The sequence below is a fragment of the Globicephala melas genome, chromosome 13 (assembly GCF_963455315.2).
Source record: "Globicephala melas chromosome 13, mGloMel1.2, whole genome shotgun sequence".
Taxonomy (NCBI): Eukaryota; Metazoa; Chordata; class Mammalia; order Artiodactyla; family Delphinidae; genus Globicephala; species Globicephala melas.
This window is the reverse complement of record NC_083326.1, coordinates 58,793,548-58,815,151: the sequence shown is the minus strand read 5'-3', so window position 1 is coordinate 58,815,151 and position 21,604 is coordinate 58,793,548. Positions and strand designations below refer to the sequence as shown.

The following is a 21,604-nucleotide window of genomic DNA, read 5'->3' as shown; positions in this document are numbered from 1 at the left end:
AATAGGAGTTTGGGATGAATATATACACACTACTCTCTATGAAATAGATAACCAACAAGGACTTACTGTGTAGCACAGAGAACTATATTCAGTATTTAAAAAGAAAAGAAAAAATATAAATAAAGAAAATAATTCTAAGAAGCAATTAGAAGGAAATCTCTCGTTTTTGTATTTTTGAACGACTACTTTAACCATCATAATTTCCCCAGGAAAAATAGATGGTTTTGCTGCTGGCTTATAAATACTCCAAAGCTATGGGAATCAAAGAACCATTTGTCCAGGTGTCATTCACCTCCTGCAAAAGCATCAAGTCACTATATTGTAAAGCTGCCACCACAGTAGAAGAAAAAATGCAATTTGGGAAAGGGGAGCAATATGCCAGGGGTAGCAGCCCCAAGCTGTAGCAACATTTGAATAACTATTGTAATAATCATACACCCAGACATGGAAAGTGTATACTACACTATTCTTGAATGAAAGCAATCATCAGCTTCTAAACCTTCAGGATAAACAGAAACTCCATTAGTTTGTCACTTGTCCTTTGTGCTTAGTGGACATCACTTCTTATCACAGAAAAAACATAATTTTCTTTTTCTTTTTTTTGCGGTACGCGGGCCTCTCACTGTTGTGGCCTCTCCCGTTGCGGGGCACAGGCTCTGGATGCACAGGCTCGGCGGCCATGGCTCACGGGCCCAGCCACTCCGTGGCATGTGGGATCTTCCCGGACTGGGACACGAACCCGTGTCCCCTGCATTGGCAGGCGGACTCTCAACCACTGTGCCACCAGGGAAGCCCTCTTTTATTTAAATAAATTTATTTATTTACTTATCTATCTATCTTTGGCTGTATTGGGTCCTCGTTGCTGCACGCGGGCTTTCTCTCGTTGCGGTGAACGGGGGCTACTCTTCATTGTGGTGCATGGGCTTCTCATTGCGGTGGCTTCTCTTGTTGCGGAGCACAGGCTCTAGGCATGCGGGCTTCAGCAGTTGTAGCACACGGGCTCAGCAGTCGTGGCTCACGGGCCCTAGAGCGCAGGCTCAGTAGTTGTGGCGCACGGGCTTAGTTGCTCCGCGGCATGTGGGATCTTCCTGGACCAGGGCTCAAGCCTGTGTCCCCTGCACTGGCAGGTGGATTCTTAACCACTGCGCTACTAGGGAAGTCCAAACATAATTTTCTTACACTTGGACAATAGCCAATTCCCTTTGCTTTGAACAAAGGGAATGAAGGGTTGCTTTTTTATACGTAGGAGAGATACAGAAGAGAATAACGACCTGCTTTATAATTTCAAAGTTCATCCTCTATAGGAACCACTTGCCTGCCACCGTGTGCCTGTCTCAGAGGTCTCTGGCCTTATCCCAAACAGGGTCCCTCTAGGACTACAAGCGGCATGCTTTGTTTTCCATTCCATTTCTCTGGTCCTAAAGACATTTTTGAAATCAAAACCCATCAAAAATTGTCGTGTTTCTTCCCTCTCTCTTTTCTAGGTACATAATTCCAGGTTACCAGACTGAAAATCTCCTAGAACTTTCAAGGTTACCTAAAGCAGATATGTTTACCTCCTAGCTAAAATATTTTCCATTTTTTCTCTTCCCCTTCCCAAAAGAAGAGACAGAAGAGGAAAAAACCAGAGATTCTAACAGTGTCCAAACTCTCCAGGACCCTCACTCCAAGGCCTGCATCACTGACAGGAGACAGAAGAGACAGTGTTTAGTATTCTCAGCCCTCAACCACGGGACTTCCAGAGCAGGGCTTTCTCCACCTTCCCTTCTCGTGACACAGCTGCGGATTCTTGGAAGCAAGAGAAACAAATGAACCTTTTGATGAATATGAGAAAAAAAACAGAACAAGTGCTTTTACAGGACGCGTGGTTCTTGGGTCCAAAGCAAGCAGTCCTTAAGGCTAGCAGTTGATGCCTTTCTCTTCTGTCCTCCAAAATGAACCATCTTGACCTGCAGTTTTCACAGTACAGTTCCACAGCCTGGCCCAGAGGCCTTCAGATTGCAGTGGAGGAAAACACTCCAGCTGCTCCTGCTGCATCCTCCTCAAAGCACCAGCTGTTTACACCTTTTTTGACTGAGACAGGTAATATAACAGAGTAAAATTCATTAATTAATTTCTCTCAGAATCCCCTTAGATATGTCCTATTCTTTCATCCATGTAAAATAAATCTTTAAATGAAGGTAATCCAAAATCATATAAGTTAAAAGATATGGTGTATGCTTTCAAGGCTGCTGGTGGTTTCAGGCTGAATGTTCAACAGTGTATCATAGATGTGGATATTTAACTGACTAAATAATGGATGTGATTTCAACCACTCAAAATTTTAAGGAGCCAGTGGTTCCTATAGCAACTGAAGACAGTCCTCTTTGTGTCTTCCTGGTATTTTCTTTTTAAAATTTATTTATTTTATTTACGTTTATTTTTTGCCTGCATTGGGTCTTCATTGCTGTGCACGGGCTTTCTCTAGTTGTGGCGAGCAGGGGCTACTCTTTGTTGTGGTGTACAGGCTTCTCATTGTGGTGGCTTCTTTTGTTGTGGAGCATTGGCTCTGGGTCCGTGGGCTTCAGTAGTTGTGGCACACGGGCTCAGTAGTTGTGGCTCACAGGCTCAGTAGTTGTGGCACACGGGCTTAGTTGTTCCACAGTATGTGGGATCTTCCCAGACCAGGGCTCAAACCCGTGTCCCCAGCATTGGCAGGTGGATTCTTAACCACTGAGCCACCAGGGAAGCCCCAGTATTTTCTATGACAGTAAGTGATGTTAAATTTATGCTTTGATATATAGGGTCTAAAAACACCCATGTTAGGTTTGATAAGGGAGCCATAATTTTACTCCTTTTCAAATCATTTTATGGCTTTTATATATAATTACAAAATGGTTCTGATATACAGCTGTGATGTTTTTCCCACAGAATCTGTGAAGGAAACTAAAAATCACCGAGAAAGGTTGAGCAAATATACACATTCCACAACACGGAAGCCAAGGCAATAGTACACGCACATGAATAAAATTTTCATTTTAAATGTCAATAAAAGGTATCACTTAAATTACTATATGATGTTTATGCATCCATGAAGAAATGTTTGGGTCTTTGTGCTATGCGAGAGGCATTACAGTTAAGGACATAGAGTCTAGACTTAGATGGCTTGGTTCAAAACCCAGACCTTGTTACTAGCAATGTGCAAATGGAAAAACCACTGAAACTTCCTGAGGCCCATTTTCTTCTTCCATAAATGGGCACATAAAAGAGTTCTCCTTGGGATCAGTTAAGGGAAAAAATGGCTAAACACACCCTAGCAGAGCACTCAGCAAACAGTGGGACTCAGCAAAAGGAGTTATAATTATTTTATTTCAAACACATCTGTTGAAGCTAGTAATGTAAATATTATTAATACAATGTACATATTCATTCATGAACCAAATTATACAGGTCAGAGGAGCTATGAGAATCATTTTAAGTTACCAAAATCTCAGGATTTTCCTTTTTCTCTCAAAAAGGTCTAAAATTATCTGAGCTCAGAAAAGCAATGTGAGAAACTTATTAGACTGGTGAAAATGCTTTTTTCACCATTGTATAGGTCATACCCAGTTAAGAGGAATGATATAGCAAACTCTCAGTAGAAAACAATACCACTTGGCCAGTAACTAAAAAAAAAAAATTAATCCCAAGTGAATATAATTTTTCAAAGAGCAAGCTTCCCAAATTAAAAGCTCATATTGAATTATATTCCATACCAAAAAAATGAGTGGGTGGGGTTATTCATCAATTACTATGACACAGGTCTGCTGTCACGGTGAGAACTCAAGGGGACCAGCTTTATTAGACCTATATTTCTATTACCATTTACTGAGGTCCAATGGCAAGAATTTTTTTTTTGAAGGGGGGAATTAAAGAACAAAAATTTACAACAGAGAATTAAAAAAGCCTAGGGAAAGGTTACAAGAAATGAAGGAAAAGTGATGATGTATTGATCACATTTTCTTCTAAAATTATTCAAACTCTGCATGATACTTGCTGTATGTTCTGAAACAGCAGAAAAGACACCACCAGATTCTATCCATCCCTCTTCTCATCAAACAACATCCCTCTGAAGATGAACCACAGACCTAAAAGAAGCATTCCAAAAAGACAGTTTGTGCCTGTTTTCCTGGTCCAACTATGTACCTTCGGGACTCCCCTGCAGGAGACACCTGGTCGTTCAGGCATCTGTAAGCCATGAGCCATGAGCAGGTTTACTGAAGATTTGTTATGTGACAGGTACCCTTCTAGGTGCTGGGTTGCACGAGTGTTTTTAAGAGGGTACTTCAGAGTAATGTCATCTGATTTCCTTTTCTATTTCTGTGAATTGATGCACGTTACGAAGTCATTTTAAAATGCTATTCTGGTACCTTACTTCTAATAAACACCAAAGGATGTCTGCTAAAAGAAAACAACTCAAATTATATTCTGCTATAATGGTTCCAAGGTTAATGCAGATATTTTCATAGTAAATCTGAGAATATTTGGTTAAAAGGATAATATTTGAAATACAAGGTCCCTCAGTGAAGAAAAATGTCCAAGTGACAAAACTTACTAATTTATACATAAGCAAAAATATTTTTACATATAATTGACTTTCACTAGCAAAATGGAATTATCTATAATAAATATAATAATTGGATAGATGACTGTGTTAAAGTTCTCTACCTCTTCTGAGCTGGTTTTCTCATTAATAAAATGAGGAATTTAATTTGAAGATTGTTCCAAATTCAGAAGTGACATAATTTTGTGATTCTAAAAAGTGGGCCATTTAAAAATGGCGGGGCCTCTAAGATCTGTTGAGAGAAAAGTATGATTTTCCAGCTTTCCTTCACCAGCTTCTATTCACCCAACAGGCACGTGTCAATCCCGGGTTTTATCAAAGCCTCCGTCCGTCTACCTTCGAAAAGGCATCTCCACTGCCTCCTTGTTTTCTGCCATTTGTCCTGAGGGCCGAAGCGCCTTCATTTCCACCCACTTCTGAGTTTGATGTGGTAGCTGAGTGCTGTAGATTAAATGTTTGCATCCCCGCCAAATTCATATGATGAGACCTGCTCCCCACTGTGATTGTACTGGAGGTGGGGCTTTTGGAAGGTACTTAGGTTTAGATGTGGTTGTGAGAGTGGAGCCCCCATGATGGGATTAGGGCCCTTATAAAGGGATGAAGAGCCCAGAGGATGCAAGTGATGATGCAGCAAGAGGATGGCAGTCTGCAAACCGGGAGCTGGTCCTCTCCAAGGACATGCACGCTGGCCCGTGATCTTAGGCTGCCAGCCTCCAGAACTGTGAGAAATAAATATTTGTTGTTTAAGCCCCTCAGTCTATGGCATTTTTGTTACAGTGGCCCGAGCTGACTAAGATATGGAGTAAAAAGAGTAAGGAATTGGACTTCCTGGTGGTGCAGTGGTTGAGAATCCACCTGCCGATGCAGGGGACATGGGTTCGAGCCCTGGTCTGGGAAGATCCCACATGCTGTGGAGCAACTAAGCCCATGAGACACAACTACTGAGCCTGTGTTCTAGAGCCCATGAGCCACAACTACTGAAGTCCGTGTGCCACAACTACTGAAGCCCACGCGCCTAGAGCCCATGCTCCACAACAAGAGAAGCCACCGCAATGAGAAGCCCACACACCACAACGAAGAAGAGCCCCCGCTCGCTGCAACTAGAGAAAGCCCGCATAGCAACGAAGACCCAATGCAGCCAAAAATAAATAAATAAATAAGTAAATTTTATTTAAAAAAAAAAGAAAAGAGTAAGGAATGGAAGAGCCTCTACAATGTATCAAAAATGAATTGAAGGGCAGAAATTACAAAAGTGCCCCAAACTGGACCAGATGCAGAAGAGGGCAAAGTGGGCTGTATTCCCTGGAAAAGAATGTGCACACACCATCTTCAGATTTACCAGTGTCAGTATCAGCTTTGGTGATTCACTGAAAAGCTGAAAGAGGAATTATAAAGATTAATTCCCAAGAGAAACAAGCCTATGGCAGAAAATAAAATTTTAAACACTTCAGAAAGAAAAATAGTAATTGTAATACAATAATATGTGGCTTAAAGGGTCAATGACTGTATAAAAATGTGTAACTCAGAAACTGCCCATCAACAAATAACATTTAAGTATAAAAAAAGAACATCTAAAATCCTATTTTCTCTTCTCAGTATCTTAAATATAAACATACTCTTAAGATATTTCAAAATGTAGGCTCCACAGTGACCAGAAAGTTGATAATACCAAGAAATACATGGTCCTGTTTTGGGTGCTTGAATTGTTTTACAAACACAGTTCATTTGAGTGTCTCCCATGGTTACAGCCCAGGTGGACGCAAAGATCACCCTATCTGATAGCACGTAGCAAGTATCCTCAGCAGATTCAATGCACATCAGTTTTTTACTACATAAAAATAGTTTGATAGATGCTGTCTTCCTCCTGCACACTGTCTGGAAGGTCTTTTAGATGCTTTGCAGCTACAATAATGGAGGTTCATGAGCTGTGTTTTATTTCCTTGTTCTGTATTCTAGAAAGACCAATTCCACATTGACAATAACCTGTGTGGCCCATGGATGAGATGGAGAAAATGGAAGCAGATGGGACACATCTGCTAACCATAAACATTTCTTCATTAGTGTCATCCTCAGATTTATGTGTATTATGTGTCTGTGAAAGACTCTGACATTGATCATATTTAATCTATATTTTTAAACAATCAAACCACTGGCCATTTTTCATAGACGTGGATCAAGATGTACATGTAATACAGATGGACTTTTTTGTTGTTGTTGTCAAGCTGCCTCCTGGATGTAAATTACGTAATGTCAGTTACATCCAAATCCTTCTAAAAAAGTAGTAAGGGCATATTACCTATTCACCTAGCTCGGGATAGGAGAAGCCAGCACAGCAGACTGGAATTAATCAGTGGTGAAGTAAAAGTGAAAAAACAGGGGTGTGCTATTCCCAGCTATGCCATTTCCCTTTTGAACCTCGCCGATCCTGCACCTCAAAAGCCTCATCTATAAAAAAGAAGTACAAAACCATGGGATACACCATGAAACTCCACAAATTGCCTACAGTAGGACTCAAAAGACTGTAATGCAAATGATTGTAAATGATCACGCTTCGCAGTATCAATGTTCCTCCAATAAAGGATGTATTATTTATTTCTAAATCTTGACTTACTATTGGGAAGATTCAAATGATAGAAAAACCTAAACATTTTTTTATTCAGTTTTCTGCCTGAATCTTAGAATTATTTTGAGGATCCAAGGGAGTTCAGATGCAGGAAAGCATTTTTTTTTTTTTTTTTTTTTGCGGTACGTGGGCCTCTCACTGTTGTGGTCTCTCCTGTTGTGGAGCACAGGCTCCGGACGCGCAGGCTCAGCGGCCATGGCTCACGGGCCCAGCCGCTCCGCGGCATGTGGGATCTTCCCGGACCGGGGCACAAACCCGTGTCCCCTGCATCGGCAGGCGGACTCTCAACCACTGCGCCACCAGGGAAGCCCAGGAAAGCATTTTTGAAAGTGTTAGAACATTCAGGTAGGAAGGAAGAAAAGTCCGTATTCATACCTCCAAGACTAGAGAGGCCTGGTCTAGTTTTCCAGGTCTGCTTCTCCCCACAACTTGTAAAGAATTGCCTGAAGCAAAGGGCCAGGGCACAGGCAAGAGAGCAGAAGGACTCTGTGAAACCATCCCCTGCCACAAATCCTGATGGCTGCTGGAAACCATCTCACACAACACAGGTTAATAGAAGCCATCCTTGCAAGCGAAAGACCCTTTTCTTATTTCATCAGTTGCTAATGAAATAAACATCTCCCCCCAGAATGCCTATCTAAACAGAGGAAATAAATTGTTGAACACTAAAACTATTCTAACATCACAAAGACTCACAAACCACATAGCAGGCTGAGTCCAGGACAAACTCGGTGTCACTTAGAATTTCAAAGTCATCCCAGTTCTGTCTTACCCTCAGTCCCTTCTTGACACGACCCTTCTTGAAAGCTGCAGGACAATATGCAGTCATTGATGATAAGAGGGGCAAGAGAAGACGGGGTAATTGGCAAAGAGAGGCATTAATGGATTGATTGGGAAACAATTTGTCAACACTATGATTAAATTTAATAGAATGAAACAAGACAGACCTGGTAGGTGGGAAATTTATCATGAGAGTCAGACTGAGGCTACCCCAGATCAATTAAATCAGAATCTGGTGTAGACCACACTTTTTTTTTTAACTCTCCATGTGATTCTATAGTGGAATCAGCGTTGGGAATTCTGCATTTAGACCTAATGCAGAATCTAATTCTGCAATTAGAACCTTTTGCAAACTGGTAGCTAGCTGTCTCCCTACAGCATGATGGATTCTCTAAAACAAAGTCTCCCACTTCTTAAGAGGAAGGAGTTAAAGATCCCAACCCCAAGGAAGTGCTCAAGTGTAAGCAGGACCCTCCCAAGGCCAGGATACTTACAAAAACAAAAAAGGAAACTGTATTTTCAACTTGCCTGTAAATTCCTGCAAATGTCTAAGACTGCTGAGACAAAAGCTTAGTCTTTTTATTGTAGTCTCTCAAATAACATTAAAACAAATATCAGGGACAAAAAAAATGCTTCCCATGAAAAATTAAGATTTCTGGAGATAAATCAAAGATGACGAGGGTAGTTTCACTTTTTCATTATTTATTTTAAAAAATTTGGGGGGGGAGCTTCCCTGGTGGTGCAGTGGTTGAGAGTCCGCCTGCCGATGCAGGGGACACGGGTTCGTGCCCCGGTCCGGGAGGATCCCACATGCCGCAGAGCGGCTGGGACTGTGAGCCATGGCCGCTGAGTCTGCACGTCCGGAGCCTGTGCTCCGCAACGGGAGAGGCCACAACAGTGAGAGGCCCGCGTACCGAAAAACAAAAAAAAACAAAAAACAAACAAACAACAACAACAGAAATTTGGGGCGGGGGTATTTTCATTTTTAAAAGGAAGGTAAGGCATTGTGAAAAATGCCAATTAAAAACGTCTGTCTCATCAATTACCATACATACATATGTAGCCAAACTTGATCAAATGTAATACGAAACAAGCACTAACTAAAAAAAGAATTCTCAAGCTCTAACATCAAGAAGCTAAAATAACTGGGACGTAGGATAAAAAAAAATTTGAATACCGAAGACCAGGGTCAAGCACATTTTTCACATACTGCAAAAAGCTCTTAAAGTAGTGATTACAAAATTTTTAGAGCGAAGGAAACAGTAAAGATGAATTTGGACCTAGAGATTGTCATAGTGATTGAAGTAAGTCAGAGAGAGAAAGACAAATATACGATATTGCTAATACGTGGAATCTAAAAAAATTGTACAAATGAACTTATTTACAAAACAGAAGTAGAGTTGTAGCTGTAGAAATCTTATGGTTACCAAAGGGGAAATGGGGGGGAGGGATAAACTGGGAGATTGGGATTGACATATACGCACTACTATATATAAAATAGATAACCAACAAGAACCTACTGTAGAGCACAGGGAACTCTACTCAATACTCTGTAATGACCTATATGAGAAAAGAATCTAAAAAAGAGTGGATATATGTATATCAATAACTGAATCACTTTGCTATACAACTGAAACTAACACAACATTGTAAATCAACTATACACCAATACAAGCTAATTAAAAAAATAAAAGCACTCGGAAAAACAGAAAATAAAGATGAATTTGGTACATACCATTTCAGTCCTCTGCACACATTCCTCTCTCCTGGCCTCATGGGGACAGTAGGATATGAGAAAAGAGAGTGACATCAGGGTAGAAGGTGGAGGATTGTGTGCAGAGGACCCCAAAGCATTTAAGAAGCCTCCTTCAGAATATATTCCCCATTTGTCAATACATTGCTGAGTGATCTTGGGATAGCACATTTCGCTGTTTTTCATTTCCCCCAGAAATGGAGTTAGAAAAGTGACCACCGACTTCAGCTGTGATGATTAAAAGGAATACGGGATTTAAAAATAATAGAGTGTCAGGCAAATGTGACACATGACAATTGTTACTACACGGCAGAGGGAGGCACACGATAGGTGGAGAGTGACATATATCAAGGAAAATTCGGCACGCGTGGAACAGAAGCCCAAGTGGAACGGAACAGGCGCAGAGAAGGGTTAGAACATAACGCAGCTCAGTCGCAAACTAAAATAAGTAAATAACCAACCAAACCAAAACAAAACCCACAATAGAATCTGTAAGGAAAGGGGGGTAAAATCAACACTAGTCAAGGTGGAGAACAAGCAGCCTATAGATCAATGCGCAACAAGAAGCAATAAGAATAAAATTGGAGAATTCTACGGGGGAAACCAAACCCAGAGTCTAAAGAAGTGGGGGGCATGCTGGTTAGGGGGCACAGGTCACGTACTCCCGCTCATTTGGTCAGAATTCCTGAAACCCTTGATCTGTCCATGAAACTACTGGCCGTGCAAAATACAGATGGTGGAGTTTGAAAGACAATAAAACGAGACACACAAGTTATGATGACCCTAAAAAATGTCTGCTTAAGTGCTCAAAGGTAAAAGGTGTGCTATTAATTTATCAGTTTAAGCTTACTGCTGCGGAAATGAAAATTACAGAAAGGCCTATAAACTTGTGTGTGTGTGTGCACGTGTGCACGTGTGATTCTTTGGGGTTTTTTTCCAGAGGAAGAGTGGGGGAAAGGTACTGTATTTTGGACTCCAACATACTGCTCCAAAAGTAATTTGGTAACCAGATCTTCCAAATGAGATGGCTAAGCAAAAGCAAAGGGAAAAACCAGAAATTCACAACAAAGTTTGTGGAGAACAACACTGAGCTTGTCTAGAGCTCTTTGTAATCTGGCTACTTACTGCGGAAGAAGGAAAAGAACTGGGGAAACTGCTCAGAGCATCCACCTCCCGTAGGGGCCTGACACTGACCCGATCTCTGGGGCGCTCCCCAGGGGACACGCACTCTGCCCGCTGGACTCTCTCTGAACCATGAAAGTGAGTTACTGTACCTGTAACCAGAGCCTGTCGCCGGCCACAGTCCTGCCAATGGCACTGCACTGGAAGGCGGCAAACTGGCCCGCGTTGACCTCCACGTTCTGAATCCGCAGGAAGTGAGGCGTTCTGGCTGCACAAGGAGAAAGAATTAAACAGGTTAAAAGTCGAGATCTGAACTCATAGGTGTCTTTTTTAATCTATCTGCAATTTCCGGCCTTTCCCTTTTGTTTACCTTTGAAGGAAAGAATGCCTTTGCTTCTAAGAGCTTTAAAGATTTCATTAGGATTGTAAAAGAGATTCTGGAAGGCTCTGGTGTGTTCTGCAATGGCCGGGCATTCTGGGATAGAACCAGGCCGAAAGAAGATACTTTATTGTCCCTGCTGTGCAAATAATCATAGCTCAGCAGCCTTCTTGTAATAACAGACCTGTATTAATAAAGATTATACTGAGGCCTAATTGATGTTTTGAACAAAAACATATTAGATATTTATACTAGCAACATGAAAAGAACAGTAAGAAGTTAAATGCTGCTGCCAAGGAAACTTTTTAAGCCAAGTACAGAGCTGTGAGTAATATATATTTTAATACAACTCATTGGTATGCAGCATTACTCGTGTAATCTTTCCCAGCTACCAAAAATACTATCCCCATAGACAGATTCTGTGAAATTACGTTGGGACTGCTATAGCACGGCGGTGTTGGCAGATCCGGATTTCCAATTCGAGAAGAAAGAATGATTCCAACTGCTAAACAGCATTAAGTCTCATAACATACATCGTCCATAAGGGACAGCTGTTTAAATAAAGGATCACTCTGTTTGACCTGAGAAGCACAGACCCATTTCCACAGCACACTGAAAATGTGTGTCAGGACCTGGAGTGACAGGTCAGGAATGAAATTTTATGATAACTTCTACTTTTAGGAAAACATTCTCTTATCAAAACAAGGATAGAGAGAGAGAGAGCAGCAAGAGGTGGGGTGGGGGGAGGTGAGGGAGTAGAAAAGAAGAAGATAGGACACCAGTGTTTTCTGGGAGGGATGGATAAACCTGGATGACAGCTAGAAGGCATTCTTTATGCCTCATCAGCCTCCCCCCAGGGCCAACGTGTCTCTGGACCACATCTAGACACTTTCAAAAAACGGTACCCCACTCCTGGGCACCCAAAGATGATAAACAAGCACTAAACGTTAGCCTGTAAAAAACATAATTAGGAGTGGAAATGAATTAGTATCCAAGAACAAAGAAAAAGGCATTTTAATACCAGTAACACAGAGGAAACCCCCATTACTAATTTGGAGGCCACCAATACCTCAGACAATGCATTCATGATGCCTGGCAGGCAAAATGTCCTAAGTAACTTCTAAAAAACCAGTATAACTCTGGGTCATTGTTTCTAATACTATTATATTAACTTAAAGCCCTGTAAACTATTTCTCATTAACTTAATCAAATTCCCCTTGGTCAAGGATAACAGCATTCTATGGTTTTAAAGATCTGTGTAAAAAGTCCCTGCATCAAATTTCTCTTCTACTCACTGTTCCCAAGAAGCTGGAAGACCCACTGCTTTTAGAAAATGGAAAAAGGTAACGTTCTTTTTGAGCATTTCAGGGACCAGAAACTTTTCCATTGATGACTCACACATGTTCTGTGAGGAAGGTATTTTTTCCATTTTACTTGTGGGTACTTGGCTACTAAGCATCAGAAGCAGAGTGGAAACTTTGGGCTAGCCAGTTCCAAAGCTCAGGCTCTGCCCATCAGGCCACACTGCCTCGGCAAGCCTTGCAGCCCGGTGTCTGCCTTCCCCATGCTCTCATCCCACCAGGTATGGCTCCCAGTCTGACTGCTGGAATTCCAGCTACTTTCGAGGACCTTCTCCAATGCTTTTCCTTCCATAAAGCTTCCATGGATTCCCTTAGCTTGCTGTTAGACCCTTGAGATAACACATGTCCTCCGTCAGGACATCTCACTGATGTTACCCTCTCCTGTCCATCTCATGGCCTCCTAACTCTGCTTGCCTCTGGATGCAGGTCACTATAACGCATTGGGTCTCTAACACAGAGTGTTGGGTGTGTAGCCATCTTTCATGACAACTTGGGTTAAGGGAGTGTTATACCTGCGGCTGCTGGTCTGCAGTGTCACCGCACGTGGTTAAGCTCAGGGTCAGTTCGGAGCCTATGCTGAAGGGTTGTTAATTATTTTGAGTATCACCCCTACTGTATCCTCCCATAGTTAGCATTGTTAGAATACTTTTGACACAAATTGCTGAACTGCTTTCTTTAGAGCGTACGACAATTGGCATTTCTACCAGCAGAGTAGAAGAGTACTCTTTTTACCACGCCCTCAAAAATGCTAAGTGTTAATTTCTGTAATCTTTCTGGAGAATCTGATTAAATATTTGTGCTCTGCTTCATCAGCTTACTTAACAATAATAAATAACAGGAATATCAGAATTGTCACTGGTTCTGCTATAGGTCTGTCCATCCATAGTAGGTCCGCCCTGGAAGGTTGTTTTCCTAAGGGCCCTGCTTCTAGCAATGGCTACTGAACCAAAGAGAAAGACATAGCAAAGCTCATTTATCAATACAATTTGCTAATTGTATTAGGAGTTCTATTAGAATATAACTTACATTTTTAATTTGGTGGCCAAAGATAGGATTGTGTGATAGTATTTCTGTACCCCCATCCTTATTAAGACATGCTGCCCAGAATGAGGGCTATCCCTTCTCCTTTAGAATGGATTTGATGTTCAATACGGTTTTCTCAAAGACACCAGGGCTTATTACTTGCACAGTAAGGTTAAGAGTCTACGGAATTGATACCTCTGTTCAAATTGTATTTTGGGAGGGTTCTTCTCTGAACAGATTGGCTGTGTTCAGTTTGGGAAATAGTGTTTCTTGGTTGAGAAGAAGACTGCCAGAAAAAAAAAAATAGTCTGACTAAAATAATAAAGCCATACCTCCAATGGAAACCAGATGAAGACAGAAAAACCTATTAAGTGTAAACACTTTTATCAGCAAATTATCCTTTTCAAGCAAGAGAATTAATTCAATTAATTAATTCATCCACCAGGGTGAATAAGACAAAGGGGCTATGGAATTCTATGTTCCAGATCAGTTTCCTCCAAGATCATGAAGGTTAAAATTTCTACTGGTGACATTTGTAAGTTTTTTCAATAAACGTTAAAGGCATACATAATCATTCCAGAGGTTTAAGATGCCTGGATTCTCCCTGCCTAGTGCTGTAAACCCTACAACTGTTTTCAGTTCAGCATAAGATGTGTTCAAGCTCAGGCTCTTACCACCTTTGAATAGAAGCAAAAATTCTTCAACCCAAGCCTTAGTGGATTTTTTTTTTTAATTTGCAAAATAAGGATTTAAAAATAGTACTTATTTCATAGGGTTGGGATAAAGATTAAACAAGATGCTGCCAGGAGGACGTATTCTGTGTGCCTGCTACTTAGCCTCAAAAATGTTCATTATTATTTAAAATAATGGATCTATCACTGGAAACTGGAAAAGACCCCAAGAAAAAGAGCTCCACAGCCAGAAAAGTTTCAATTCCACGCTCAGCTGCGTGCTCTGAACCTTGCCAAACTAATTGTAACACAGGTAGAGCACCATTACAGTGGACAATTTCAATCTATCCCATACTCAGGAAGAAAAATTCTCTCTTTCTCTCTAAATTTATAGGCCCATTTGTCTCCTGGATACCCTTTCAAAATGCTATGCCAGTTTTTTTCTAAAATCTGCAGGAGTTCTAAAAACTAAATATCTTCCATGAATACTAAAAGGTTTTTGAGTACAACTCTCCTATTTTTTCATCTCTGCCATATTCTTTTGTTTCTTACTAAGAAAACAGGTTTCAAAAGAATAGAGGTTTTCAGGTATTAATTGATCTCACATCAGCATTTGATCCCAAAGCCAGGAATTATCATTGACCAGGATGCAAATCCTTTTGTAGATGTCTCATATTAGTGATTCTTCAAAGCCTGCACCAAAACACTAACAACAAAATCAGAGAATGGTAATTTGCGACATCAAAGTGCAAACGGGAATGGACAAAAGTGGACTGTGCCCTGACCCCTTTGTATTTTCATTTACATTTTAATGTAATGGCACAGGTTGAGATGGGCTGCAGTCATGCCCACCCACCAGAATGCACAGTCAATGCTTCTATTTGTGTAGCACATCATCACAAAGAAGAGAGCCAACTTCTGCTAAAAAGAACAGCTGGGACTACCTGAAAACAATCTATTTTGCAAACATTTTTTTAACTTTTAAAATGGACACTGCTAAGTTATCCCATCTAAGAAATCAATCAATTTAGCTACTTAGAGTTAAAATCTGCAGCTAATTCATTCTTGTGGGCCAATCAGGATGTAGGCCTAATAATAATAATAATAATAGCTAACATTTATTGAGCTCTTAGAATGTGCTAAGCTCTGTTCTAAGTTCATTATGTACATTAACTCATTTAATCCCTACATTTACTTGTGAGGAGAGCATTGTCCTTATTATTCTCCACTACGTGAGCAAGTTTATAGGGCCACAGAGGCCAAGAAACTCTTGTGAGCAGGAAGCTCTTAACCTGGTTCAAGACAAAACTACTTTTGTTTTGCTTGAGAGGTAAGAATGGATCTTAATGGAATAATTTGTCAAGGGAAAAACAGAGTCAACATCCTTATCATAGAAAAATAAGCTAGGCACTGTGTACAAATAACTTTTATTAGTCACCCATCTTTTGAAGAAGAATGATAGTCCACTGGAGAAAAAGCCAAGCTAAGTTCCCATGTGTAAAATGGAGAGAAAAACAAATACCGTATATTAACGCATATATGTGGAATCTAAAAAACTGGTGTAAACAATCTTATTTACAAAGCAGAAATAGAGACATAGATGTACAGAACAAACGTATGTATACCAAGGGAGAAGGCGGGGTTGGGATGAATTGGGAGATCGGGATTGACATATATACACTATTGATACTATGTATAAAATACATAACTAATGAGAACCTACTGTATAGCACAGGGAACTCTACTCAGTGCTCTGTGGTGACCTAAATGGGAAGGAAATCCAAAAAAAGAGGGGTATATGTATACATATAACTGATTCACTTTGCTGTACAGTAGAAACTAACACAACATTGTAAAGCAACTATACTCCAATGAAACTTTGTTAAAAGTAAAAATAAATAAAATGATAAACTCAATTCTGAGTTCTGTGCATCTCTCAACCAAAGCACATGGGTCAGTTTTTATTCAACAAACATAATTCAGAAAACAGTTCCAATTTTTTATATGTCTCTGTTATTCTTATTTTAATCACACTGTTTAATGTCTTCATAAAAATTTAAATTTGAAAGTAGGCAAGCAATGTTTGAGTGTGCAAATAAATATGAGTGAAAAATTAATTTTGTTTTATAAAATAAGAATAAATTTGAACCTAGGATGCCATATTATGAACTCAGCATTTCTTAAATGTTTAAAGAAATTGCTGACTTATTTCATATTGCAAAGTAGTAATACAGAAATGTCTTGGATTTTTGTATTCATTTTATCCTATATATGGCACATAGGTTTACGAGGGTTTTTGCAATCTTTTTCATTATAATATTATTTTTTTAATTGGCAGAAAAATAATGAGGGATTATTCTGTGTAATTTTTAGATTTCAGAATTCAAGGCATCATATATACAAATAACTTCATATTTAAGGTGTTATATGACAACATATAACAAAGACTGTACACTGTAACCCAGTGAGATTTATCCTGGGAGTGCTAGATTGATTTAACATCCAAAAATCAATCAGTATAACACACCCCACCAATAGGATAAAAGATAAAAGCCATACGATAATCTGATAAATAATGGAGTTCAGGAAATGCTACCCAAAATATGGCACCTTTGCACACTGAATAAATTAAGCTGAAGGAGTTCAAGAAAACAGCAGTAGCAAGAAGGTCACTCTGACCTTCCCTTCCCTTATCCCCTAAACAGGCCATAAAACCCTCACGTGAGAGGTGCCCTCCCTGCACCAGAAGAAAGGAGCTTTCTTATCTCCAAAGACAAAGGTTCACCAAGAAGAATCAACGCATCTTATTTGTCTTCCTCAGTTTGCCACACTTGCTGTACAATCTCTATCATATCATATTCCTCCATGAATGTCTGCTCTTCACAAGAACCAGCATAAATACACCAGGTCTGTTTCTGCAGGTCTCTCATTTCCTTACGAGGCTCCCATGTCACATAAAACATACATTAAATGTATCTGTATGCTTTACTCCCATGAAACTGTCTTTGTCAGTTTCATTTTCAGACCCAGTCAGAGACCCTAAGAGGGTCAAGGAGAACTTTTTCCTCTCCTACATACATAAAGGAAAAGCATTTGCTAAAACCCAACACCCTTTCATGATTGATTTTTTTTAAATACCCAACAAAGTAGGAATAAAAGAGAATGTCTTTCCTGATAATGAGCATCTATGAAAAACCCAAACCCACAGCTAACATCATACTGAATGGTGAATGGCTGGAAGCTTCCCTCCTAAGACAGGAACATGACAAGGATGTCTTCTCTCCATTTGTACTCAACATTGTACTGGAGGTTCTAGCCACAGCAATTAGGCAAGAAAAGGAATAAAAAGCACCCAGATTGAAAAATAGGATATAAAACTAACTTGACCTAAAGATGACATGGGTCTTGAAAATTCTAAGGATCCACAAAAAACAATTAGAGTTTATAATAAGTAAGCTCAACAGGGTCTCAGGATACAAAATCAATATACAAAAGTCAATTGTGTTTCTATACACTTGCAATGAACAATCCAAAAAAGAAATTAGGAAAACAATTCCATTTATAGTAGTATCAAAATAAAACACATAGGAATAGATTTAACAAAAAAAGTATAAGAAAGAAGTTCAGTTAGTACCCTGAATACTGCAAACACTATTGAAGGAACTTTTAGAAGACCCGAGTAAAAGGAAAAACATCCCATGTTCCCATGCACTTTGAGTGGATGAATTGAATGATATGTGATGTTAAAATGCTGCATGGCTTACAAGATATAAAAATACATATCAGCACCACAAGGTAATAATAGTAATACCCACCTATGCATAAGTTACAACCTACTTAAAAACAGGAGACAATATTTCGAAACTGAAAAAAATGCTTCTTCAGTTTCTCCTACTAGGATTATTGAACCAAATTCAAAATATAGTTTTAGCATGTGTACCAAATACAAAAATTATCTATCTTCATTAGAAGTGGTCTGAAGCCACTGCACAGCCATCTCCACATTTCAAGCTGATCTGGCATCTGACTGTCACTACGTGAAAATCAATTTTATGAGCAACTGTATACACTTAGCAGAACAGCTATTTTTTAAAAAAATGTCGTAATGTCTACTCATAAACCTACATGAATCCAAACAGGGGCCTTTAGAGTGAAGTAAATAAAGTTCAGCAGTTTTGCATCTTTTGGGAAAGCATAGTTTTGGACATGAAATACTTACGTTTCTTCACGATGTAAATTTAATGAACATCATCAACATTTCAAAATAATTGATTATGATTTAGAAATCTTGATAGGAAAGCCCTTAGAATACAAACTAGAAAGCTTTCCATTTTAAGACGAAACGACTGCTTTCTTTAAAATCTTTATTTGCATGTTTTCCCCATAAACTTAGCGATTCAGGAAAAAATAACTACAGAAAGGCCATCATCAAAACCATTTAAAGCTCACAGTTCAACACGTTGTTGTAGCATCCATCACCTTGGGACAGAGCCTGTTTTGTGATTCTGTATCTCCTAACAGCAGTTTGCAAAGCCAATTAAGTATCAGCACCGGTATTCTCCAAAGGAGAGACATAAACTCCATTTCTATGGCTGCAGGCAGCTGGGATTGGAAATAACGCACAAAACTGCAGGAGACACATTTCTGGAAGGCTCTGATAGAAGGAAAAGCATTCAGTCTTTCTCTCTTACTGAAGGCGAAGACTCGGATCCTGCGGGATGGGAGGGGCTACACCTGAGGAGCTATTTTGTTGGCCAGTGGCCACCACACCTATATCCAGGGCAGCAGGGACACCTGCCTTGTGGTGAGGTTTGCTCTGGGAAACGGAGTGCTCAGCCCATAGTAGGCCTACAGTATTACTGGCTGACTTTTTACCTCCCGGTAAGAGGTGAATCAGAGGCCCTGAATATTCATGCACATTAGAAGATCTCATGGCGCTTTTCCAAGCCCGAGGCTATGACTCTGAGAATTTGGCCAAGTTCCAACTCAGGTAATTATATTCTGCTTCCTAAATTTGTCCTGCTGTTCCCATTAGGGACAGCATTGTTCATTTTCTTGCCTTTTCAGAAAAAAAGGGGCAGAAATTCTTCTTGAACTCGCCAGTCTTGCTGACAGAATAAAAGGCCAAGCGCCGTGCTACAAAAGTAACGTCTGCCTTAGTAATGAACAAGATGACTGCTGAGCTTGAACTTGGAGCACCAGGTAAAGATCTCAGAGAGGAGAACCCCTCTGGATGGAATCAGACAACAGTGTCATGAGAGCCCATCAGATACCAACCACCCAGGCTTCTCTGAAACCACCACAGGGAGTGATCATGGCGCCAATCTCTCAATCCATGCAGTAAAAGCAGACACTCTTGCGTGTGATGGTATTTCTAATATCAGGGTAGATATAACCATTCTCTCATGAATTTGGGTGGGGACCTTCAGCAGAGATCTAGAATCGGCTGAATGAGCCAATTTCTCTTTTATGCCAGGGATCCTAAAACATAAAGCAGGCTGCCATCCCTGGGATGGTCAAAGATTTAATGTCTGACAATATCAATTTGGGGCAAGGATATAGGGCAAATGAAACGTCCGTGCATTGCTGGTGGGCATATAAACTGGTCAGACATTTTTCATAGCATCTAGTAAAACTAAAAATGTTTCTACCCTACCGCTCAGCAATTCTGCCTTGAAGAATACACCTCGCCCAAGCTCTCACACACCGCATGCAGAGGCGCGCACACACACACAGATGTTCACGGCAACCGTGTTTGTCATAGAGGAAAACTGGGGTGAGGGGGACTAAATGTTCGTAGAGGAAAAGAAAAAATAGAATGTAGTATATTCGTATGATAAAATCTCATGGATTGACTTAAATACAATGCTAAGTGGGGAAAAAAAGAATACAGAGTAATTTGTATAGTTCACTACCATTCATCACAATTTACAAAAGGCAAACATAACTGTCTTACTTTTTATGAACATGTAGTGATTATGGGAAACTCAGTGCACGTACACACACACACACACACATGCATGCAAGAACATGCACATACACACATGCACACAGGCACACATGGAGACACACACATGCACACACATATGCATGTGCCCACACAAGCACACATGCTGGTACACCTAAGCACACACACAGACACCCACATTTGCAGACTTTTGCTTGCTCAGCTCCCAAAGCTCTATGCTGGGGTTGGATGTGGATGTTCCCTTAGTCCTTATTCCCGATTTTCACTTTAAAGACATTTAGATATGTACAGTGACATCACACATGATGCACATGTTTTTGAACTTCTGGGCTAGCACAGCACCACCCAGAGGCCCATCAGGGACTCTCTTGAGTAGGACGGCCCCCCAGGTTTTAGTGCCTTCTCTTATCCATAACATAAATACACCCCCAACCACATCCCCAGATGATTAGAAGCTGAGGTAACTTACTACATGGATGTCCTAACACCTTCACTTCATCAATGGCGAGGTAGCCTTGATGTCCAGAAGTTACGACTTCAAAAATCACCTAGAAAGTTAAGAAAGGTGGTCATTATTCACTCATTTTGTCAACTTTTACCAAATATTTCCTATATATAAGATATGTAGTTTCAACCATTCATTGATGTTTTCCAAAAATATTAATGGAACGCCCAATATCCGCCAGCCAGTGTTCCGGGTTCTAAAACTACAAAAACAACAAGACTCAAACCCAGTTTTCAGGGACATGAACGGCGGTGGGTCAGACAGCACTGTACCTCAAGGACTCACCTCATAAAAGTGGGGCAGGGTACCATGGTTAAGAACTGATACGTGGAAGACAGAGGCTGAGTCATTTTCCAGAGGCGATAAGATTTAAATTGCTTTAAGATGACATACCTTCTGGTCAACTTCTTTGAGGAAACTCTAGCACCAGACTGAACCACGTGGGGCCCTAGGTTTTATACAACTAATATATATAATCAAAATTTTAAACATATTATGAAAGAAGAGGACAGGATACTAGAAGAACATATACCAGATGGCCTCCCATGAGGAAGAGGCGTTTGAGCTGAGAGCTGAAGATGAATGAGCTAACGGTGTGAAGAGGATAAGGCACCTTCCGGGGCAGGTGCAAAGGCCCTGAGGTGGACATGACGGTGGCCATGAAGAGGAGACTGCGATCTGCAGCTATAAAGGTCAGCTGTGACCCGGCTCGGAGATCCCAGGAAACACAGCACATTAGTAATACAGAGAAGAGACTATACTAGCTGAAATTCAGACGGCAGAGTATCAATTAGGAGAAGAACGATATAAAAATCTCTGCAGTGGCAAAATCAAGAG

At 40.3% G+C, this 21,604-nt stretch overlaps 1 protein-coding gene across 7 annotated transcripts in view; it reads right to left on the bottom strand.

Annotated features, from left to right (window-relative positions):
* PTPRM (protein tyrosine phosphatase receptor type M) overlaps positions 1-21,604 on the bottom strand; it is a 745,966-nt gene that overhangs the window by 438,297 nt on the left and 286,065 nt on the right. For all 7 annotated transcript variants that reach the window (XM_060310545.2, XM_060310547.2, XM_060310546.2 and 4 more), the window contains exons 4-5: positions 20,732-20,810; positions 11,013-11,128 (exon numbers count right to left, since the gene is read on the bottom strand). In XM_060310545.2, coding sequence (XP_060166528.1) covers positions 11,013-11,128; positions 20,732-20,810 — 195 coding nt within the window. The remainder of the gene's footprint in view (positions 1-11,012; positions 11,129-20,731; positions 20,811-21,604) is intronic.